The 25,040-nt window shown below is 33.0% G+C and overlaps 1 protein-coding gene across 1 annotated transcript in view; it reads right to left on the bottom strand.

The window, feature by feature from the left end:
- The window catches only part of LOC132759255 (nuclear pore complex protein Nup205-like), a 48,768-nt gene that overhangs the window by 6,511 nt on the left and 17,217 nt on the right, over positions 1 to 25,040 (bottom strand). Inside the window, exons 10-38 of the mRNA XM_060750997.1 lie at positions 24,049 to 24,165; positions 23,669 to 23,782; positions 23,263 to 23,401; positions 21,424 to 21,617; positions 20,867 to 21,049; positions 19,581 to 19,841; positions 17,772 to 17,954; positions 17,339 to 17,396; positions 16,740 to 16,929; positions 15,771 to 15,891; positions 15,235 to 15,484; positions 14,521 to 14,766; positions 12,856 to 12,999; positions 12,530 to 12,628; positions 11,983 to 12,094; positions 11,585 to 11,609; positions 11,058 to 11,249; positions 10,509 to 10,782; positions 10,197 to 10,295; positions 9,585 to 9,742; positions 8,885 to 9,076; positions 7,851 to 7,966; positions 7,007 to 7,148; positions 4,537 to 4,669; positions 4,022 to 4,270; positions 2,385 to 2,465; positions 1,221 to 1,387; positions 796 to 910; positions 280 to 414 (exon numbers count right to left, since the gene is read on the bottom strand). Of these exons, the coding sequence (XP_060606980.1) occupies positions 280 to 414; positions 796 to 910; positions 1,221 to 1,387; positions 2,385 to 2,465; positions 4,022 to 4,270; positions 4,537 to 4,669; positions 7,007 to 7,148; positions 7,851 to 7,966; positions 8,885 to 9,076; positions 9,585 to 9,742; positions 10,197 to 10,295; positions 10,509 to 10,782; positions 11,058 to 11,249; positions 11,585 to 11,609; positions 11,983 to 12,094; positions 12,530 to 12,628; positions 12,856 to 12,999; positions 14,521 to 14,766; positions 15,235 to 15,484; positions 15,771 to 15,891; positions 16,740 to 16,929; positions 17,339 to 17,396; positions 17,772 to 17,954; positions 19,581 to 19,841; positions 20,867 to 21,049; positions 21,424 to 21,617; positions 23,263 to 23,401; positions 23,669 to 23,782; positions 24,049 to 24,165 (4,489 nt within the window). The remainder of the gene's footprint in view (positions 1 to 279; positions 415 to 795; positions 911 to 1,220; positions 1,388 to 2,384; positions 2,466 to 4,021; positions 4,271 to 4,536; positions 4,670 to 7,006; positions 7,149 to 7,850; positions 7,967 to 8,884; positions 9,077 to 9,584; positions 9,743 to 10,196; positions 10,296 to 10,508; positions 10,783 to 11,057; positions 11,250 to 11,584; positions 11,610 to 11,982; positions 12,095 to 12,529; positions 12,629 to 12,855; positions 13,000 to 14,520; positions 14,767 to 15,234; positions 15,485 to 15,770; positions 15,892 to 16,739; positions 16,930 to 17,338; positions 17,397 to 17,771; positions 17,955 to 19,580; positions 19,842 to 20,866; positions 21,050 to 21,423; positions 21,618 to 23,262; positions 23,402 to 23,668; positions 23,783 to 24,048; positions 24,166 to 25,040) is intronic.

The raw sequence follows: 25,040 nt of genomic DNA, 5'->3' as shown, positions 1-25,040 counted from the left end.
ATAATATATATAAGATGCATGATGTAAAATCTTTAAGTTAAAGGTTCAGCCTGCAAGGGGCTACAGAATATACCCATGTGACCAGTGCAGACTAAGATCAGCTGGCAGCACAACCCTGGTCGTCCAATCATTGTCTGCACTGTTTCAGTCCAAACTTATCCTGAAATTTTCCTTAAAGAATGAACCGCCTTGCCAGATTGAAAGTATGAACATTTAGCTTGGTAGGTGTTAACAATGTTTTCATTCATAATATACAGGACTGTAAGTAAAACATCATACCTTGAAGTCTTCTCATCTGAAGCTGTCTCCTAGCTTGTGATTGGAATTGTGATTGGCCTTTATCAGCCGGGACACAGTGTATCAGATAATACTCCAGGTGGCGCCACAACAGAAATAAACTGTTCTCTATAATATCTTACACTTATTAAGGAATTCTAGCTCATGTGTGCAACTTACTTATTTAATAATTTACAAATGTACAAAGTATTTATCTTAAAGTCTTATATCAATCAGGATTTAGCTGTGAGCCTAAGACACTAAATGCAAATAGACAAAACTTGATTTGTTTGGTTTTTAAGGAGCACCAACACAATTTAGGTCATACGATGCCAAAACAGGAAAAATGATTTTGACTAACCTCGGGTGTTACAAACTTAAAGCAACACCATAGGTCAAAACCACCTCACCTACTGGAGCTAAGAGATGCATAGACTGCAATAATTTGAACCCATTTAGTTGCCTCGTACGATCATGCAGATCAAAACATGATAAAGACATGTTTTATATAAAGGATACATGAGTAGGCCTGAAGTTCCTTGTAGTTGTACGCTATAAGTTGTGACAATCGTTTCTTTGCAATCATTTGTCTAACCTGGGATGACATCTTTTCTTCTCCAGTTATTGTAGAAAACTGAAATACCCACAATATACCATTATTACAAAACAAGCAAATAAATTATCTAAATTCATAACATATACCACAGATGTTATCTTATTGAATATGTTTGAAAAAAAAAGACGATTTCTTCTACCAGAAAACTATCTATTTTTTCAAATAAAAAGTTTTCATTTAGTTTGGTTTCAAATTGCGTGGGTTCAAACCCGGTCAGGGGTGAGCCATTGTTTCCTTAAGCAAGAAACTTTACAAAATCAAATTTTATGTATTTGCCTTAAAAAACATAAAATCTAGTGTGTTTCTACATTGAGAAAGTAACACTGACCTGTTTTAAATCCTCCACACTGAGGTCAGATAGTCCCTCTAGTTTACTGAGATGTTGTTTTCTGTTCTCATACACTGTCATAAAATGATTGGTGCATTGTTTCAGTTGATACACTACGATACCAAGGTTAGGTACTTGTGCAGGACTTAATGTTGACAAAGAAAAATCTGTAATAAAATATAATAATTACTACCATGTAATGATGAAATGCTGCTGCGAAATAATAAAAACTTCAAATGTTCAGAATCTACTGGGGTTTTTTTGTGATGTTAAATGTAAGTATCTGTTGTTTTTGCAAATACTACTTGCCACTTGCATATATGTGTATTTGTAGACTTTTCTCCAGTACTTCAATATAAACATATCGTCTGCTTAAAACATGAGGCATTAATATCTACCAAATCAATGCTAACAAAATGTTAAAATAATTCATTACTTATATAGACTTCTCAAACACAAGAAAATAGGCGATGGAAAAATATGCCAGTATGTGTTGGTCACAATGAATTTTACCTAAAGGGAGGGGGAGGGGTGTAGAGTGAATCATGAAGAAACAGCATAATGGTGTGATGTATGGTTTTATAATTATCCTTCAAATATTTCAACTATCGTTTTTAGGTACAAAATTTCCCAAATAAAACTTTTGACCAGCAAAGACGACTTAGCATATTTTAATGGTCATTTGGGGCTCCTACTTTTTCTGGCTTGGCATTCCCAGCACTCTTTTTTTTTTGAAAATCACAGTGAGAACTCAAACTATTCTTTTTCACACTTTTTTGCACTTTAATATTAAGCATATTTCATATAATTATTGTACAAATTTATGTACCCCCTGATTTTTCTTATTTTACACCCAGTTTTTAAAGGTAAGTGGTAAAAAATTAATATCCCTAATAAAAAATGGAAGTGGGAACACTGTAGAGTAATGAGTATTGATCATTGACCAACAATAATCACCCAAAAGACTATTTTTAAGGAATATATTCAGGAGTTCATGTTGTACAGATAGAACAAGCACACAAAATCATTATGATTCTTCAAATATTCCAATTAAATAATAAGAAAGAAGAGTAATTTAGAACCAGTTGCAGTATGAGATTCTATTATGTTGATCACTATAAACAGGATCAATGTTTAATGGAAATTCTAAGTTTATCTTCTCACCTCCACCAGCATGTATATCTCTAGACATTGCTTCCTCTAGGTTTGGCCAGAACAACACACGACAGTACTGAACATCTGGTCCTATAAACATATATGTCATATGTGATGAAAATAAAGCTTTAACTTCCCAAATAAACATCAATTTCATGTTGAATACTGTCTGTTACTGACACTGCTTAAACAATATGACAACATTTCGGCTTTAACTGGTAGAGAGAAACAAAGTTCACTCCCCTCGTTATTTAAGAAGAATTGACACTTCTAATCTTCTCAATTTATATGAAACTGCAAAATATATAGAGGATATTTGTTTGTTTGTGTGTAAGATGAAATTTTATTTCATCGAGTGGGCTTTAAAAACAGTATTCTCACGAGTGGCGTAGCCACGAGTGAGAATACTGTTTTTAAAGTTCACGAGATGAAATAAAATTACATCTTACACAACAAACAAACAAATTTTCTTTTTATTTTATGCTAAAAAACAAGTTTAAACGAAATTTCCATAATATTAACATAAATATTAAAATCTGTTTCCCCATTGAGAGCCTCATTTCGTGCGAATTTCTCATTAAAAACAAGAAGTCTTGAGCTGAAAAATAAGTCCGACAATCAACATTAAATGACAGTGATATTATTTATTTTGTTTAAAAAATATGAATGATCGCTTGTTTTAATAATAAAAACAAACAATTCGTGTAGGAGAAAAATTCCAACCATCCATCCATATTTCTGTTACTTACTGCGAATTTATATTAGACCTGGCTTTGTTAAATGTAAGCGGCAGCCATTTTTTAAAGTTGTGTATTTCACGGGAGGAAAATAATTGTGTTTGATTCAGAGGGATATCATTTGGAATTGTTAGTCATACACCTTTTTAAAAGAAAGAAAACATATTTGAGGATTGAAACAGACAAAAAATAAGTGTTGACAGATGTGAAAACATGAAAAAAGCAGCTATGAAAATGGAAGACTTGGAACTTGCTCGGAATGCTGGGTGGTTTACTTGTTCTACGAGCTGTAGCTGTCATTGCTTTTCAATTTTTCATAAAGCATACGGCAGTTATTACTCGTAGGATACTTTAATATGCCCAAATGTCATCAAGAGCAGTTTGCATGTGGAAGGAATGTATTTTTCAGACTGTAAAAATGAAACAAAAAATTTAGAGACGAAATTTGGTGATTGGAATTTGAATGAATAGAAGTAAGTTTTCTTCTTTTTATTACTTTTGACGTTTAAGGTATTTATCAATTTCAGCTTTGCTTTTTCTTTAAACAGCCTGACATTGTCAGAATTGTCAGCAAAAATAAAATTGAGGTACCACATGGGGAAAATCTTAAAAAAGTAGTTTCGTCATTGAAAAAAGTGAAATTATATTTTGATAATTTTCACTGTGAAATTACCAAATATAATTTTCACGGATAAATCAGTAATCCACTGAAAAGCATAAAATAAAAGGAAGTATAACTGACATTTTTTAGATATCTAACACTAATTTATGTCAATAGTATACACCTTTTTTATGTTATGCTATTTTCTACTATAGCTGTAACTCCAGACCATAGTGGAGTTTCTTTAATAGTTATGTTATAGCTACTCTTAAATCCTTATCAAATAAATTATCTCACTATAGTCATACCTGAATTAGAAACAAGAGCTCTACAGTATGATGTTACGTTGGTGGCGACTTCCAGGTAAGCTTGCATCACCTCTGCCTTGATATCTCGTTTATCATCTTCGTGTTGTAAATCAAGGTTCTTTAACTGCTTGTTAAGCTTCTCTGAGACACAGTATTTTGGTAGCAGTCCGACCATGTGTCGTTGTATACGAACCCTATGACCCCTGAACTCAATCTCGGCAGAGTCAACCTCGGCATATTGGTCCTCTTCTAAAACATCATAAAAATGTATATATAAAAACAATAACTATATTTCCTATATAAAATGAATTCTATTTTACAACACAGGATGAAAGCTAAACATTTCTTTGAAATTTTAACAGATTTTACAAATAAAATTTCAGTTTTTAGAAAAAATCGTATTTCATGCACATGTTTTTTCCTATTTCAACACTATATCTATAGAGTTATATTAAGAACATTTATGAACACATGCATGATAAGGAACAACCTGACTTTGACAAGAGAAAACTGACCTTGACAATTTGCTCTCAAGATTACAGCTGTGGTAAGGGCTAGTTCCTGTAGAGTGTATAAGTTCAGGGACTGTTGTCTGTCCAGTAGAATAGAGTGAAATATGTCGCCATGGGATACTATAAACTGCATCACCTGTATAATATATTAAATTGTGTCAATTATACTATAGTTTTTCTCAAGTTTATATATATGGAACTAAACATTTTACATTAAGTGCACCTTTAATGCATGTTACATTACATTTTATATATGGAACTAAACATTTTACATTTAGTACACCTTTAATGCATGTTTCATTACAATTTATGTATGTAACTAAACATTTTACATTAAATGCAACTTTCATGCATGTTATATTTCATTTTATATATGTAAATTAAAATTTTACATTAAATGCACCTTTAATGCATGTTACATTACATTATATATATGGAACTAAACGTTTTACATTTAGTGCACCTTTAATGCATGTTACATTACATTATATATATGGAACTAAACGTTTTACATTTAGTGCACCTTTAATGCATGTTACATTACATTATATATATGGAACTAAACATTTTACATTAAATGCACCTTTAATCCATGTTACATTACATTATATATATGGAACTAAACATTTTACATTTAGTGCACCTTTAATGCATGTTACATTACATTATATATATGGAACTAAACATTTTACATTAAATGCACCTTTAATGCATGTTACATTACATTATATATATGGAACTAAACATTTTACATTAATTGCACCTTTAATGCATGTTACATTACATTATATATATGGAACTAAACGTTTTACATTTAGTGCACCTTTAATGCATGTTACATTACATTATATATATGGAACTAAACGTTTTACATTAAATGCACCTTTAATGCATGTTACATTAAATTATATATATGGAACTAAACATTTTACATTAAATGCACCTTTAATGCATGTTACATTACATTATATATATATATATGGAACTAAACGTTTTACATTAAATGCACCTTTAATGCATGTTACATTACATTATATATATGGAACTAAACGTTTTACATTTAGTGCACCTTTAATGCATGTTACATTACATTATATATATGGAACTAAACGTTTTACATTTAGTGCACCTTTAATGCATGTTACATTACATTATATATATGGAACTAAACATTTTACATTAAATGCACCTTTAATGCATGTTACATTACATAATATATATGGAACTAAACATTTTACATTAAATGCACCTTTAATGCATGTTACATTACATTATATATATGGAACTAAACGTTTTACATTTAGTGCACCTTTAATGCATATTACATTATATATATGGAACTAAACATTTTACATTAAATGCACCTTTAATGCATGTTACATTACATTTTATATATATGTAACTAAATTTTTTTACATCAAATGCCCCTTTAATGCATGTTACATTACATTTTATATATGTAACTAAAATTTTTACATTAAGTGAACCTTTAATGCATGTTACATTACATTTTATATATGTAACTAAAATTTTTACATTAAGTGCACCTTTAATGCATGTTACATTACATTTTATATATGTAACTAAATTTTTTACATTAAGTGCACCTTTAATGCATGTTATGTTGTATTTTATATATGTAAATTAAAATTTTACATTAAGTGCACCTTTAATGCATGTTACATTACATTTTATACATGTAACTTAAATTTTTACATTAAATGCAACTTTAATGCAACTTCAATGCATGTTACATTTATATAAAATGCAATGTTTATAAAAAATTAATAAAGCATCTGAAATGGCAAACAATTCCTACCACAAGCACAACTACATTTTAATATTGCAGTGTTTTAATCTTCTGGAACTAAGTGATCAACCTTTGGCACCATTTTAGAGCTAGGCTTGCATGAATATTTGTGCAGGCTGACCAAGCTCTTTACTGTTGGTTGTTCAATTTTTGTATTTTGGTATTAAAACCCCTTACACTTTGAATGGACTGCACAAGGCTAAAGAAGAGCTGATTTATTACACAAATTGCGCAGGTTTAAGGTCAAGTGTCATCATCATATTTTAAGGTAACCAGGCGACTATCAAGCATTAATGGATGGAAGACCTTGTGTCCGATTGTGGTTAATAATTTCAAACATAAAACAAGAAACAAAACTTGCTGCAAGGGAAAAGGTAGCCTTGTGGTTAACTGATAAGGTACCTGCTACTCAACTGTTGTGTTCCTATGATAACACACTGATTAATTCAAGGATGTAAATAATAAATTAAAAGAAAGCTTTTAAATATTCATGAGCGAAACTCAGTACATGTGTATGTTAAAACTAATAATTTAAGCATAAATTTGATAAAACAGTCAGTAATATTTCAGTAAGGTTTTAAACTATGTGATGCAGTTAAAGTAATAACTAATTAAGATATTTTTTTTATAAAGACAACTGTACTACAATAATTACTCTTGTACCTGAATACCAGCATCTCTATTTTCTACCCCAAGGGAAGTAAGAAGGGCTAGACAGAACCGGAGTGATGTGAACAACAAATGTCTGTATCGTGAAACTGGATCTGGTAAGAATGCATCGTTACTACCAAACATTGTTTGATTACTGATGCATGAGAGAAAAAATAAATTTTCATTAATATTATCAGCTATATCTAATTACAAGAAGTTTGGGTTTAATTAGATTTGGATCCTTTAAATAACATTTTTTAACCAATTTTACAAATAAAATGAATATTTTTCAAGTTCAAATCATAATACAATATTCTACATAAAAAACACTCATATGTACTTTTATCTTATTTATACAAAGTAAAGAGTGATATTGTTCATCTGTTTAACATTTCTTTAAAGTCAAATTAAATAAAGTATATAAAACCTCTTTATACTAAGTTTAAAAAAAACAATAAGAAGAAAATCAACTTAATTATCACTGACAAATGTATTCCATGGCGACAATCAAATTTCTTTCACACAATCACAATTTTAACAAATTCAAACTACATGAACAACAGAGCATCCATTAGCATAAGTTTGGGAGTCAAATACTCCTAATTTTGGCTTATGATTTCCTTCGAATTTTTCTTCTTTACATATAATGTCATTTCCAGTGTCAGACATTTTCAGTCTCTGACTTCCAAATTTGGAACTTAAAGGAAGCCCTGGGACAAGTCATTATAATATGAGCCGCGCCATGACAAAACCAACGTAGTGCATTTGCTACCTGCGTTGATGCGCAGGCTGATCTGGATCCATGCTGGTCGCAAAACCACTATGTTGGTTTTGTTGTGGTGCGGCTCATATATACCTGTCAATATCTGGTCTCATATCAAAGAAGGAACAAGCAGCAAGCTGTTGCATCACCCCACAACTCAGTAATGTTGAAGCACCTACAGCAGTCTCTGCAGCACGAGTCAGTAAACTCTACAATCAATATAACATAGCATTGTACTACATGAACCTTACAAGTAAAAGTCAATTCTTACACATAGAAATCAATGATAAAGAAATCAAAAAACTTTGTTTAAGCTCACTTGACATAATCTCTCTTGAGATTTCAACTGATTTTGAAATTTCAACACAGAACCAGTTTACTGAACTTTTAAAAGTTAATAGTCTAACAAGGCTGCACAAAATGCAGGCTGACAAAGCTGTTTCATTGTGTTTGCTTGTTTGGGTTTTACGTCACACCAACACAGTATAGGTCATTTGGCGACGTTCCAGCTTTACTGGTGGAGGAAGACCTCAGGTATCCTTCCGTGCAATTTTTTCAGGGACGAACAGGCACCTGAGTAGAACCACCGACGTTCCGTAACCTAGCTGAATAGCTTCCTCACATGAAAGAATCCAAAGTCCCTGTCGGGATTCGAACCCACAGCGGTGAGGGGCAAGTGGTTTGAAGTCAACAACCTTAACCACTCGGCCACGGTCGCCCCCAGTATCATTGTGACAAGAGCATGTAAGACATAGTGCTTACATTGAAAGCTAAAGTATTTAATACATGAAATGAACTGAGACTTTATGTAATGTTTGAATAGACAGATATTATTAGAAATAATCAAACTTAATATATTGTATCACATGATTACTCAAAGGCCAACTAAGTGTAATATATCTACACATATACATGTGCATCTTAGATTAATAAGTCAAAGAGATAGTGGATTTTTACATCAGATAAATCGAATTAATGCATACGCACTGAACATTCTGAGATATAGTATAATCATCATACTTCCCCAAATTCATCTATATTACATTGAAAAATATAAGACTTAGAGAAATGAATGGTCGAAAGTAACATTCTGGTTATACTGTCACTGCTAGCAGATAAATACTTACTAATTTAGATTCATATAAATACAACACTTTCAGATTATCCACACTGCCTGCCAGTACCGACATTAATTTATCATCGTCTGCAGATAGGCTGTCCACTAAATGTTGAAGATATCCTTTAGATGATATGAAAGTCAACCATTGGTTAAATTTGTCCATCATTAGTATACAGTCCAACACTGACAAGGCTAACATCTGAAGAAAAACAAACGAATTAATTAATTTACATTAATACCAAATTATCAATAAAGCACTAATAAATTTAATATCGGTATATGTATTTCTGTTAGGTACAAAACAAGAACAGGAAAAACAAACAAATATTTGCAAGAATAACAAAAATATCTGTTTTAGTCAACAAAACTTAGCACAAATCAGACTAAACTTTAAGTCAGATATGATATGTAAGGGTTGTTTGATTCTATTTATAACTCCAAACACATACTAAGAAATTACAAATGAGCCGCGTCACGACAAAACCAACATAATGGGTTTGCGACCAGCATGGATCCAGACCAGCCTGCGCATCCGCGCAGTTTGATCAGGATCCATGCTGTTCGCTATCAGTTTCTCTACTTGTTATAGGGTTTGTAAGCGAACAGCATGGATCCTGATCAGACTGCGCGGATGTGCAGGCTGGTCTGAATCCATGCTGGTCGTAAACCCATTATGTTGGTTTTGTCATGACGCGGCTCAAATTTACCCGTCCCACATCTAGGCCATCACAAGCATCTCTACACAGTAGGTCCATGAAGGTATCACCATAGGAGATAATTGAGGAGATATTCTCCTTACGTAACTGATCGTACTCTGAGTCACTACCAGCTAGTAAACGCGCCTCTACACTACCTGCAGCTTCATCTGTAAACAAAATTTTTTAAATTTTTATTGCTCTTTTTGTTGAATTTTGTTTTCAAGTCTCACAGACACATTAAATTTAAAGGTCATGTCGCAACTTTCTAGCTTTACTGGTAGAGGAAAACCTCAGGTGTAAAATCTTGCATTATTTCAGTCACAATAAGGCACCTGGGTAGAATCACTGACTTTCCTTATGATGAACTACTGGTGTAGAACCTTAATCAGTTTATCCATCATAGTGGCCTTGACTATATCTTAAATCTTTCCAACACTGTTAAGATCATGTGACAATTTTCAAGCTTTTATGTGAAAAAAGATCATCTTATATATAAGATTTTAGGAACAATCAGATCAGCATTCGGATAGCTTCCTCAAACTGGAAGTCACACAAGAGGATCTCAAGTAATTTAATGTCCATGACCATAAACACAGTCATGAAATGTTAATATAACCTTACCTTGTAAATGTGTCTTTGAGATTTTTGGTTTGTTGGCTATTTGAAGGTAATACAACAAGGCACCATATAGCTTTGCTCTTACCCTCTGCTGTCCCCCACCTTATTGAACAAACACAATAAATAATATATTTTAGATATAAACACAATTCAAATCAAAACATTTTTTTCATATATTAAACTGATTCTCGAATAAAGCTTAACATTTTCAATACCACATACACTCAAGCAATATTAAGAAAAATTCATATTCTCCTTTTAATGAATTAAATACTTAAAATAGATTTCATGTGACAATACATAATTCATACTTACTGGATCTAAGAATATGTTCTATGACACCTTTCAATACCATTTGAAGAGATGTTGCAAAAAGAGTTCTAGAGCCAGATGACCCTTGACCCCATGACACAGACTTAGCGGCTGCCTGTGACCTGTCTAGCAAGGTGATATAGTGGCAGTCGCGGCGATCTTTCTCCGACGGGTCCTGATCCTCTGACATAAAACACTGACGCAAGTTTGCCATTAATGTAAGAATGACACCAGAAACAGGGGCAGTTAACTCTGGTAAAGCATCATCATCAGCCACCTAAATATACAAGTTCTTAAAATATAATTTATCAATTTAACCAATGCATGTTGTAGTACAATACACTCTTTTCAACTGTTAAAGTTAAAGGAAATATACAATGCAGCCTTTCCCTTATATTTCTTTACAACTGTATGCTGTAATAATAAGTGTAACATAAAATAATTATCAAGTCACTGATCTTAAGCATCAAAATGGTTTCCTTTTATCAACAATAAGGGCCCTATGGCATCCAGACAAATTTCTTGAGAACTGAACTGAACTGATTCTTTTACCTTCATGAGTAGATCTTGTAACATCTCAAACAGGACATTTTGTCTTGTTTCACCTTGTAGTAAATCTTCGGGACAAGCTGTTAGTATAATCTCTGTTACCTGTCTCCACGAGTCAAATGCCTGATGTTTAGAGTGCATACTTTGACACACCTTGTTACGTTCTATCACCATTCGTAAAATACCTTCAATTTCCTAGACAGAAATACAGACAAATTACAAAACATTTTACTAACATGTTAAAATTACTTAATTAAACAGTACAGTTGGAAATTTTAGAGAAAATATTTCTTTGAATCATTTTACAGCATTGTCAAATAAAATATAACTGTTTTCAGTTCAGTTTCTTTTAACTATAGTCTAAATATATGTAATAATTGTTGTTTAACTACAAAAACTCTCAATGCAGTAAGTTGCAATCTAAATGCAAAGAAACTATCCTGCTACTAAAAGTGCTAGCTGACAGACAGAACATATCACAGCCCATCGTCATAACAATCGTTCATACAAATGTAAAGCAATCTTCTTACATAAAAACAATAATCTGAGAGTGATCTGAGTAATATTTTTCTATATTAAAACTGATAACATACAAAGGTTGCTATACTTAGTCTAAAAAATACCTGCCAAAAATAACGTACACATTAGCATTCGGGGTCTTGGGTAAAGTTGGAAAGTTATAAATATGAATTTTCCTTTATTTATCTTAAAACTAACCCCCAAAAATATTAAAAACTATTTTTTTTTTTATTAAACCCATAAAAATGTATTTGAAATCCCTTTCTACAATAAATTTGTCTTTGACCAGCCTTTTGTGTGCCTTGTAGTTTTGTTGAGTTCTTTCATCAATTTTACGATGAAAATGATTTTTACATTTATAATACGTCAAATCCCTCTTCCCTCTTTCCTCTCTATGCTAGATATAAACCCGGGTGAATGGGGGCGAAAAGTCAAAAAAATCAGATGTATTGACGCTGGGTACTGTTGACTAAACTGTACAGTGTCCAATAAACTCATTATTCTTCTTCTATACTGCCGACCTAAAACAATCACTTCCTAAATTTACAAAAGCACCTAAACTGGACAAGCATTTATGATTTTAACCTCTTCATTTATTGATAGAGAAATACAAGAGAGCAATTGATTTTAGTATCTTCCTCAACCATATAGATCAAGCTCGATATTTGGAACAGCCCAACTTATAAGTCTGCTTCAACGAGAGATGATGCAATAGTAAAGATTGCCTATCTAGCATATTAGAAGGCACTTGAATGACCAGATTTTAATCTATTTATTCTTGCAGAATGGCAAGAATCAAGCTAATGCTAGGCTTGCTAGCATTTCTGTATCAGTCTTTGGTATGACCCTGTGCTTGAATTAACCCTTAGCTCTTGCATACAAAGTAAATTAATTGATACTTAAGTGGCTATGATAACAAAAGGTATGTAAACCTTACGGTAACAATAGGGTACTACCTTTGACAGTCCTGGTATAATGTGATGATGACAGATCTCCTAGCCTAGAGGACGAGAAATACTCAGACTCTTCCGGACCTTGACCTACAGGCTGCAACACTGTCAAATACAAACAATATTAACATAAATATAGCAATAACATGTCAGCATATCAACATTGTATCCAGACTACAATTATACAGATATATAAACATATATGTATCTTTATTTGTTCTTTTTCCGTCTTTTATTTTTAAATATTAATTTTTTTTAAAATTTTGAAGCTCTACAGATATATAAACAGATCTACAGATATATAACAGATATATAAACAGAAATGTATATACCAGAGGTCTGATCTTCATCATAGTCATCAAGGATAAGTTTCATCAACCTCTGTGTATGTGACCTCTGTCTGTTTAAAGATGTCACCCTCAACTCTACAGCTAATGTCTTCAACAACCACGACTGATGATTTATTACAGAATGTTCTGGGGAAAAACAAAATCAGCATAAGTTATGAAACTTATGATACAAAAATGGTTTCAATTTTCGATTCCAACTAGTAATTGCTTGACTAACTTTAAATTTTCATGTTGAAAATACTAAATTTGATAATGGGTGGTTCCAAAAGTAGGAACTGTACAAGTCCATTTAAAAAACACAGCCGGTTAAGCGTAAAAACTAAAATATACAATGCTTTGTACAGTCAACTATCGTTATCTCGACATCGCTTTTCTCGATATTTCGTTATCTCGATGAAATTTTGAAAGTCCCGATTTTCTTCCTTCTTTATCTATATTGGAAATATTTGTTTATCTCTATATTTCTATTTCGATATTTTCAGTATCTCGATGTAAAATTTCAGCCCCAACAGTTATTTCCACACTATTATCCTTGTTTATCTCGACTTCGTCCGTTCCCTTCAGACGTGTGAAAAACACAATCTGGACGATAATTGCTCAATTAATAGCGCGTGTCATAATGTCGATTATGTTTGTAACAAGTTTAGCTGTTTTTATAAAAGTTAATCTATTTAGCGTGTTGATTGACTTATGTCCACAATGAGTGAATTTTACATTCTTTTTAAATATTCGAACACTGTATCAATTCATTATGACTTTAAATGTAAATGAAAAAGTGAAAGTATAGAAACGCTATCGTTGCAATATTGTTTCACAACATCACCACCAAATCAATCAGCGGTGGAACAATCTTGAGAAAGACCCGATAAATAACCTGGGAGGATATCCGGATCAACCATATCCGATTCACTATATTGGTGTATTACTGAGTAAACCTCATGCGTTTTTATCACAGACACCCGTATTTCCGCTGGTAAACATCCGCTTATGTAACTTTGTTAAATATTGACTAGGCCTATGAAAACAAGACATGGGGATATTATATTTCATTTCACATAAGGTATGCACATGTCTTTTGTAAAAATCAGTTTCGCCTTGTTCTAACCCTAATATGTTTATCTCGACATTTCGTTATCTCGATATTTTTTGGACGGTCCCAATGACTTCGAGATAACGAGAGTCGACTGTATTAGATTATGTATGATTCTAACATGACCTGCATTTTTCCCCATTGAACATAGAAGAACCGAAATGGTGTGTTATTATACAATAAAATCACAGTTTGACGTTCTATATTTAGACATGTGACGTAATCATTACACACGTGACATAACCACTAAAAATGTGACGCGCTGAAAGCAAGTATGGACACAAATCAGGCGCAATTTAGGTTAATATCAGGTACAGCAGCATTTATTTGATGATGTTGTGTTAGAATCGAAATAATATATCCAAATTGGTGATTTTATCGCTTGATAAAATCACTGTTTGTCATTTGGATGCGTATCATTATATCACTCAGGCTACGCCCTCACATCTCAACTCCAAACAGTGATTTTATTGAGTGATAAAATCACTGTTTGCGATATATTATTTCTTATGTAATATTTACCATCACATATCTGTTTCTATTAAAATCAAACTTACTGTAGTTTTTAGCATCATATGGCAGATGTTGTAACTGTCTGTAGAGGAAATCATGTGATGTCCTGAGATAACGTAATGTTGGTAGTGATGTGTCTTTGTTTGCAGCCAGCATGTAAATTAGTCTGTATCCGAGCTCAGCAAGTACAGGGGTTTCTGTTAGACACTGAGGCCCAGTACCAGCCCCTATACCTCTTGTTAGTATAGTCAGAACTGAATGCAGGCAAGTCTTTGGTGACGTAAGAACACCTAATAAAATTGTAAATAAGTTTAATATGATAATACTTTGTGCTGCTTCATTCAACTTTGCAGCGCTTTTTTTCTCTCCACAAACAAAGAAAAACTGTGATATCTATAATTTTACCATACACAAGGTAATTGCATAGACTATGCTTTTATACTATTTTATTTGGCAATCAAAACAAACAGCCTTAATGAAAGGAATGCAAATAAAGATTACTGGTAAGCCTAAAACATATACATGTACTTTCAAATCAATGCAACTTCTTGTCTGTAATAATTTGAAAAAATTCATATACTAAAATTATTCAAATAATAATTTTCTTCCCCTTTTTTAACAAGGAAAACTATAGCTAAACATAACATGACTTCAAATTAAAATTCAGCTGTTAGACACTAAAAAAAAAAAAAAAAAAAACTCCCAAAAACATGAAGAAAATGGAGCATTTTTTATACAGAAAGACCCATGAGACTTACCTTGATCCTGCAAGTTTGTTTTGTTCACAGGTTTTCTCAACTCAAACCCTAGGAGAAAGTGGGCTAGATTTGGAGCCGGCTGTTCCAATGACTTTATCATCAGTTTGATAAGATATTGTCTTGTAGAGTTTCTAACTTTACTGCTGGACACATCAGTGTCATCATCAACTAGAGTGTCTCCTAACTCCTCCTCCATGTCATCAGTATCCAAACAATCCACAAAACCGTGTAATAATTGCTCGCTCGTCTCCTTTATACAAAACAATTGAATAGGTTATAAAACTTCAATGACCTTTATTCAACAACTTTCTAAAAGTTATGTCTACACCAATCTTACAATATTAGCACTGTCTTAGTCAACTAACATTTTATGCCCCTGACAAATTTAAGAACCTTATTTGTCTCTGAAACATTCAATAGATTTTTACCTTTAAAATGACTTTTGTATTGCATATTGCCCTATACTGGGCACTGACAAGTGCTGAACTATAACAGATAACTGTTACATGACAATATAGAATATAATAAAAATTTACCTTGTTCTCATTAAAGAGTGTGACTAGATCAGACTGTATGGTGCTGGATTTTCCCACCATGTATAATATCCTTGTAGCTGCCAAAGTGTGTTCAGGCATTGTACTGTTGAACATTATGTACCTAAATAGAAAATTGTCATCTATAAACTTTAATTTGTATAATGGATGCACATTTCTAAGATATAATCTTAAGGAGTGAACAGTTTAAAGTAAGGTTATTCTGTTCGGATGTGCATGCTAACTTGATTTTACAAATTATTTACTCCAATACATGGGATACTAAGATAACACAAATGAGCCGCGTCATGACAAAACCAACATAATGGTTTGCGACCAGCATGGATCCAGATCAGCCTGCGCATCCGTGTTCGCTATCAGTTTCACTACTTGTTATAGGGTTTTTAAGCGAACAGCATGGATCCTGATCAGACTGCGGGGATGCGCAGGCTGGTCTGGATCCATGCTGGTCGCAAACCCATTATGTTGGTTTTGTCATGACGCGGCTCAAATATGCTAACAACTTATAAAACTATCTGTATTTCCTGACATTCTAAAAAAACAATAATTTGTTATGAAATATTATTTTAGTCTCTCTTTTTTCAGTTTTAAAGCTGCATGCCTCCAGATGAGCCAAAACAAATAAAATAAGAAAATCAATCTTAAGGAAAAAATTTTTTTAAGAAAAGTAAAAATATTTACAATTCAAGTAATAATTTGCATGTTACATGCAAAGAATGGCTGATTTTGCAGTATTCATTACCATATTTCTATACATAAAGTGCTCGTTTTGCTATTTCCACATTTGGTAATTTGTATGGATTTTGCACAATACACTGTATTTTTACTTTCTTTTTTCACTTGAACATATTTTATTTTTTCACTTGAACATATTTTACTTTTTAGTACATTATGATAATAATTCAGTTGGGATGTGATATGATAATTGTTTTAATCATTATTATTACTTACTTTGCTACAGTGACAATATAATCTGCCTGGTTTGTCCTAGGGTTGATACCAAGAAGTAGCCTTTCCACGGGTGTGACAAGGAGTGCAGATCCTGTCTCACGTACCATATCAATAAACAGTTCCTCTTTCTCTAGGGTGAGTTCTATTATTTGTAGACACAATAAGGCAGATTTCTCTAAATTCTTCTGTCCTGATACATATAAATATAAGAATATTTGAGTATTGAAGCCATTTCAATTCTGCCAAACATTTGGCAGTAAAGAACTATATATGTATTGCAGAAACTGTTACATTCTTTCATAAGTAACAATCTTGAGAATAATTCTTTCATAAGTAACAATCTTGATAAAAATTCTAAGTAAACAAGGTGCATAACTCCTAAAATATTATTGGAATTATGCCCCTTACCTTACACATACATCCTATCATGATAATTAAGTATTGCAAGTTTTGTGTAGATACCTTAACAATTGTTTGAGAAATGGGCTACATAAAAGCTTTTGAAAGACAACGATGCCTCAGCTATCAAAATAGCTAATAAGCTAAATAGACAATTTCTTCCAAACAGGAAGAGATAGAGCTATTATGAACTTACTAACCTGGTGTGTTTGTATAACTTTCAAAATGTGTCATTGCATCATCTAAGATCCGCAGAATCTAAAAGAACAATGTTTACAATTTTACATTTATACATGCATATATATGTCTTTCATGAGGAAATAAATATGTCAAAGGAAATTGGATTATTAACATTATTTCACTTTAAAAATACAGGTTCAGTGGAGACAGTCTTTAGTGACCTTTAACTGGAGAGAGCAAATAAGGACACTATTCACAGGGGGTCACAAGACACAATCCCTTCAGTTTCCTTTCATGAAATCAGTGTGATTGTATAATAAAACTGGCAGTTCATTACTACATTAATGTAATCAAAAGTATAAGTTCTTAAACCAGTTATCCAGTCTTCATACCATTAATTTTGATAAGGGTTTTTAAACAAACAAAAAAGTACACGAAAAAACAAAGTTATACCATTTGATAAAGTCTACTATCTTTCAACATGTTGACCATCAGTGTAAATCCTGCAGGTTTATTGGCTACAATAGTTTGACCAGTTCCCATCTCTATCACTTGATCCATAAAATGATCTCCCTGGATCTCGTAGTCATGAAGTAACTTTCTGAGGATACCTAGTGAAAGTGATGCTACCTCCCACTGTTAGAAAACATAGAAAAACACATTCTAGAGACAAGTTGTTACATTTATACACGTAACTATGTTAACAAATAGATGTCACAAGTTATCTATTCTTTGTCCTTATAATATTTTTATGGTGCAGTTTTAAAACATATAAGCACTATCAAGGTCTCATGGCAACTAACTAACCTTGCATTATAGGATGTAGTTGTAAGGTAAGGGGCATAATTCCAAAAGCAATATTTTAGGAGTTATGTTCCTTGTTTACATAGAATTTTTTTAATATACTAATTAATCAGGTGCACAGGTGAAAAATATAAGGCACAAACAAACAAATGTAGTTAAACCACAAATCATGCTAGGTCAGTTTGATAGCTACATGATAAAACAGAATTAACTAGAACTGCCACTATCATGGCGTGAATATCCCCGCATACCACTTTGTCAGAATCAACAGTGGCCATTTAGAGCTCAAGGACAACCTCCCTGCCAAATCTGAGGTTACTAAGCCAGTGCATTGCTAAGTTATGTATTCTACATGCTTCAAATGTGAAAATGTCAAAATCAATACATTGCGGACAGGACATTCTTTAGCAATTGAGAAGAAAAGCTTTTTTTTGTCAAGGTCCCTGTGACCTTGACCTTTGACCCAGTGACCTCAAAATCAATAGGGGTCACCTTATAGTCATGATCAACATCCATGCCAAATATGAAGACTGTGGGTCAAAGGAATCTTAAGTTAATGGGTGGACAAACTTTTTGAAGTCAAAGTCCCTATGACCTTGACCTTTGATCCAGTGACCTCAAAATCAAAAGGGGTCATCTACTAATCATGATCAACATCCATGCCAAATATGAAGACTGTGGGTCAAAGGAATCTAAAGTTATTGGGCAGACAAACTTTTTGAAGTCAAAGTCCCTGTGACCTTGACCTTTGACCTGGTGACCTCAAAATCAATAGGGGTCATCTACTAATCATGACTAACCTCCATTCCAAATATGAAGACTGTGGGTCAAAGGAATCTTAAGTTATTGGGCGGACAAGCTTTTTGAAGTCAAGGCCCCTGTGACCTTGACCTTTGACCTGGTGACCTCAAAAACAATAGGGGTCATCTACTAATCATGACTAGTCTCCATGCCAAATATGAAGACTAAGGGTCAAAGGAATCTTAAGTTATTGGGCGGACAAGAAAAAACCGACGGACGGACGGCCGGACGGACAAGCTGATTCCAGTATACCCCCCTTACAACTTTGTTGTGCGGGGGTATAAATATGAATCACAGGATTTGAACCCAAACAACTGCAGAACAAGTGATTTAATGTCAGTAACTATACCATTTGGTCTTGGAGACCCTTGTTCTTTAAGATACTGATATACCCCTGTATGATATGTCAAACTGAATTAAAGATTTCATATCCATTTTTACATCTCTTTTTTTAAATATGAATATCCTGACAAATGATAGAATGAATTCAATTTACATGATAGTTAAAATCATCAGAATCTGCAATTCTGAAATTGAAACCTCTCTAAATATTTTCTTTCATGACAAAAACATGCAGATACCAGAATTAGGTAGTTCTTTTTTATCCCTGTTGAGAAAATTAATACAAGCCTACATATGACAAGAAAAAACACACACCTTTTCTTTTGGATCTTTGTAAGCTCTAGCACCAAACTTAAGGAACACATCATCTCTGACATAGTGTAGGTAGGGATCAAATCCTGGTGCCCTTGATCCAGCCCCGAGTGCTGCAGGTATAGGTGTGTCTGTTAACATTGTGAGGAAGTGTAGAAAGGCACATGTTATAGGGTATTCTTCATTCCTAGACTCTACCTCATCTAGTTCTACCTGTATACCTCCAGACTGTTTACTATTCCCTTGTTGAACTGTTACCAGTACCTGATAAATGTTGTACATTGTATATAAATATATATTCCTTGTTTCCTAGAAAGAAAACCTTTATGGTAAACATGCAATTTCTTTCCTATTTTCATAAAATATGCAAGATTGCAACACATTTCCACCATTAAATTATAAAGTGTTATGTGTATATAGATATCAGTGTCTGTTCTAGGAGGGGGATTCACTCATATTTCTGAGAATCCCCCACCCCCCTTTTTTTCAGAGACAGGGGGAAAATTTTACAAAAAAGATCAACAGATGTAATAAATTCTCACTTTTCGATAAAAATCCCCCGTTTTTCGAATCCTAGAATAGACACTGGATATATAGCAGCATATTCAGCATACCAATAAAGAATGATTGATTGACTGAAACCCTATTACTAAACAGCCTGATTAAACTTAAAATAAAAATCTAATAAAATTCATTCCCACATAAAACTTATTCAAGCTGATTGCAACCAAGCTTCATGCTTTAAGACTATAATATCAAGTCATGTGATTCAAGTAACTGTATTTTGACTGCAAACAGTTATTTTTCTTTAAGTTATTTTCTATCTATATTATAAGGCTAATAAGTGATTGAATATTGTACTAACAATCAATCAGCCTAAACTCTAGAACTAAAGCATTAGGTTTTTGTCCAAATAAGATCTGTATTAGTCATACTGTAACCTTTATCTTATAACATAGAAAGTAAGTGTCTAATTTCTGGTATATATTTTGTTTGATTTGTTTGGTTTTACAGCGCATTAACACAATTTAGGTCATATGGCGCCAAAACAGGAAAGATAATTTTGGCTAACCTTGGTTGTTATAAACTTAAAGCAACACCAGGGGTCAAAACCACATCACCTGCTGGAGCTAAGAGATGCATAGACTTAAGTAATTTGAACTCATTTAGTCACCACTTAAAATCACACAGGGATAAACGGTGGCAGTGATTGCGATGCCTCAGCCCTTAAAGGCTTCCCATTAGCCACACATATATACCTGTGTGACAACTTCTGGTGTAAGACATACCTGTGAGGCCTCCAGCGTCTGCCATAATGTAGCAGCATACTCTGGCATCTTAGCTAGCGAAGCTAGAACCTTTAATAACTCAGACTTCATCTGTGGAGGAACACTACAACTGACCAGTCCAAACAATAACATCACCACTGACCATTGCTGATTCTCATATATAGCTATACAACAATTCTCACTCTGTAAACATAGACAAAAAATTCATTTACTGTACATCTACAAACTCAAACAAGACTCTTTTCTTATATGGATCTAAAACACAACATAAAAGCAAGTAATTTCAATAATTTCATAAGGGAATAAAAACTTTTGTGTGGGAACACTTTTTAAATACAATGATTTATATATTTTTTTAAAGAAAACTGACTTGTAGACTTCAACTATTTTATTTATTTCTTTTAGAGGGTGCAATAATTTGAAGAAAATACAAACTTAATAAAAATACTTAATCATTTACATGTATCTCAAATAATGCTAAATAAAGAAAGAGAATATTAGTTATTGTACATTGTTCATGCTAAGCATAAGCTACAATCACAAATAAAACTCATTACCTGCTCACAAACTCTCCTCACTAGCTGTAACACCATGATCAACCCTTCCAGCTCTTGTGGGGTGATGACACGACTGTGCAGTCTATATGACATAGAGGGATCAGAAGTGAGTGGAGACTCGCGTCTTAAACTACTGTAGTACTGATTCAATGACGTGAAAATGTGATCCCATGACACTGTACTTGATGTACTCCCTGTGAATTAGTCAGTCTGCATTTTTAATTATCAAAAAAAAAAAAAAAAAAAAAAAAAAATTTCAATGAATATCAGTTACTTAACATGTAAAGAAAATCATCATAATTTGAAAAACATGATATAGGAACAATAAGCAAACTTATTTATTGTATCACATTTATCATGTTTAGCAAAGCAACATTTTTCTCTCATTTGACTTGACGGTGTAATCTAAACTACATGTGAGGTGTTACTGTAAAGGATATAGGGTTATAAGCAATGAATACAAAATTATGGGCAAAAAAACATCCTCGAATATCCACAATTGTTTAACGTTATCAAGCCATGGGTAACATGAATCAATTTGCGTCGATATACACCAACATGTGCATAAAATATCGACCAATGAAATCGTGTTTAACAAAAACTGCCGCAAGTTTGTCTGTAAGATAAAACATCACATAGAGCGTTTTAATGGATTTTAACCACCTCATAAAATCTTGAGGCAACCAATGAAAGAGCTGTCTTTAACACACCTTTAATCGATTGGATATTGGCCAAAAATCCCAAGGCTGATAAATACTAATGTTTCAGCTGTGGGTATCTGACGATGGGCAAAAAAAGTAATTTAGATCAAGTCAATTAACAAGTAAAGCCTTCAAACAAGAGCTGTCGGTAGGACAGCAACGCTTGACTATTCTTAGTGCTTGATAGTAAAAAAAATGCTTGATAGAGTTACCTCCTCCTGTTTACAGGTTGGGGTCATGATGGTGAACAAGTGTGCAAAGTTTCAAAGCCATATGTCAATGGACTTTGAAAATATTTGAACTATTACAAAAACTTTAACGTAAATTCTAAGTCGAAAAAGGGGCATAATTCTGTCAAAATGCTTGATAGAGTTACCTCCTCCTGTTTACAGGTTGGCGTCATGATGGTGAACAAGTGTGCAAAGTTTCAAAGCCATATGTCAATGGACTTTGAAAATATTTGAACTATTACAAAAACTTTAACGTAAATTCTAAGTCGAAAATGGGGCATAATTCTGTCAAAATGCTTGATAGAGTTACCTCCTCCTGTTTCCAGGTTGGCGTCATGATGGTGAACAAGTGTGTAAAGTTTCAAAGCCATATGTCAATGGACTTTGAAAATATTTGAACTATTACAAAAACTTTAACATAAATTCTAAGTCGAAAAACGGGCATAATTCTGTCAAAATGCTTGATAGAGTTACCTCCTCCTGTTTACAGGTTGGGGTCATGATGTTGAACAAGTGTGCAAAGTTTCAAAGCCATATGTCAATGGACTTTGAAAATATTTGAACTATTACAAAAACTTTAACATAAATTCTAAGTCGAAAAAGGGGCATAATTCTGTCAAAATGCTTGATAGAGTTACCTCCTCCTGTCTACAGGTTGGGGTCATGATGGTGAACAAGTGTGCAAAGTTTCAAAGCCATATGTCTATGGACTTTGAAAATATTTGAACTATTACAAAAACTTTAACATAAGTGGTTACGCCGACGCTCGGGTGACTGCAATAGCTCTACTTATTCTTATCGAATAGTCGAGCTAAAAAGGAAACCTTGATTTAAGATAATTAACAGCTAACCAGTGATTGCATTTTACATAGAGTTCAAATTTACGAGAATCTTCAAACTTTACATACCATTTATCTTGAGTAGATTGTAACAATGTTGAGCACTCTGTTTAGAGGAAGCTAGTCCTGTCAACATCTTGATGTACGGTACATACAGGGAGGCCGGTAATAAATCTCCTGCCATACGTACAAACTTGTATAATGCTACCTGAAATTATAGTGTCACATTTCTAATTTACAACTTGCAAATTGACCGTTTATGCTTCCAGTATACAGTGATTACAGTATTGGCGACACATTTTCAAGTTTAGATCCCCAAAATTGGTAATGAACAGTTCAACTTATAGAAGCTAAACAAGTCGATTTACGAAAATTTAGATGGGGTGAAATCACCATAAGACAAAAATTGTAATTAAAAAGGATCAGTGAAAAGAAAGAAAGGTAAGCAAACACAAATAATACAATCATGTTATACCTGTCTTTGTGGAGGTCTATGATGGAATGAGTCTTGTTGACTTGTAGGTTCAGGACACCAGTAATCCAGTGATAGGTCAAGGTCAAGTGGGTCCTTCTCATATAACTTACTAATCTGAAATATATATAATGGTTAAAATTGGTTTCATTTAGTACAATATATTGCTAAAAGTTTTTACAAGACGTGTGTGAAACTCAAAAAAAAATCACTGCAGCTGAATATACAAATTAACATTATACATACTTTTGTTGAATAGTCAAGGTAAATTATTAGCTAAAATGTATCATAAAATATTACTGTATGGATCAAACATATTTATGTATTACAAAATAATGAACAAATCTTACGTTGTCAAGTTTTAAGGTAATAATAATGTATACCAATAGTAAAAGATGTTCAAAATCTCTCCTCAAGTTAGCAGGGGGGTCTTGACCTTCCTGTAGATGTGCCATTATAATTCTTGCTGCCTCGTCACCACGGTTACGAATTTCTTTTACCTGAAATGAAGATTAATCTTACTATATTAAATTTACATCAGAAGGTGTAGATGACAGGCTAGTGCTAGTAGCTTGAATATCAATGCACTCCGATTTAACTGTACAGTCGAGACTGCCTTAGCGACCCCCTGATTTAAACACCTCCCTGTCCTATCCGACCTTGTTTCAGTAATCCCAACGTATTTTCCTATATAAATGGTCTGAATTAAACGACTCCCTGTCATATGTGACAAGCGACCCTAATTGTCTGGTCCCAATGCAAAGTTTGGTCTGATTTAAACGACTTTGACACCTTTTAATTGTCCGTCAATCAGATAAATGATACCTATTTTAACACCCAGAGGGCCAAAATAATTAAGTCCAATTATAATCCAGTAGCAAACAAAGTCTACACACCTCTGTCTCAGTTACACAGTTAATATGTATACAGGTATCGAGTGATGTAGCATCTGTTCCCTACTGCCAAATAAGCATGATGCAATCGATGTGTGTGTAATGTACATAGTAACCTGAGTAAACTGGATTAAGACTTGTGTCAGATTTTTTTTTTTTTAATTAAAGAGTGCCAACGGAAGATTTTTTTAGGCAGCATTTTTTTTAATTTACCTTTCTATGGCTGCATAATTAATACGGAAAAAATATTGATACCAAACCAGAAAAAGCTTTGGATATGGATATGTTTAACTTTTACAAGTATGATATTTATTTCAATGATTTGAATGCATCAAATTCCAGTTTATTTTATACCTTAAAAATTCAATTTACTGTAAATCTTAATACAAAAAAATAAAATTAAAATTTATATGATATACATGCAAATATATATTTGTTTTACATGGATTCTTATTTTATTTACATAATTTTTGTAAGAATAC

The sequence above is a fragment of the Ruditapes philippinarum genome, unplaced genomic scaffold (genome assembly GCF_026571515.1).
Source record: "Ruditapes philippinarum isolate M1 unplaced genomic scaffold, ASM2657151v2 ctg865_1_1_1_1, whole genome shotgun sequence".
In the NCBI taxonomy this organism is placed as follows: domain Eukaryota; kingdom Metazoa; phylum Mollusca; class Bivalvia; order Venerida; family Veneridae; genus Ruditapes; species Ruditapes philippinarum.
The sequence above is the reverse complement of the archived record's forward strand: the minus strand, read 5'-3'. Positions and strand labels throughout refer to the sequence as shown.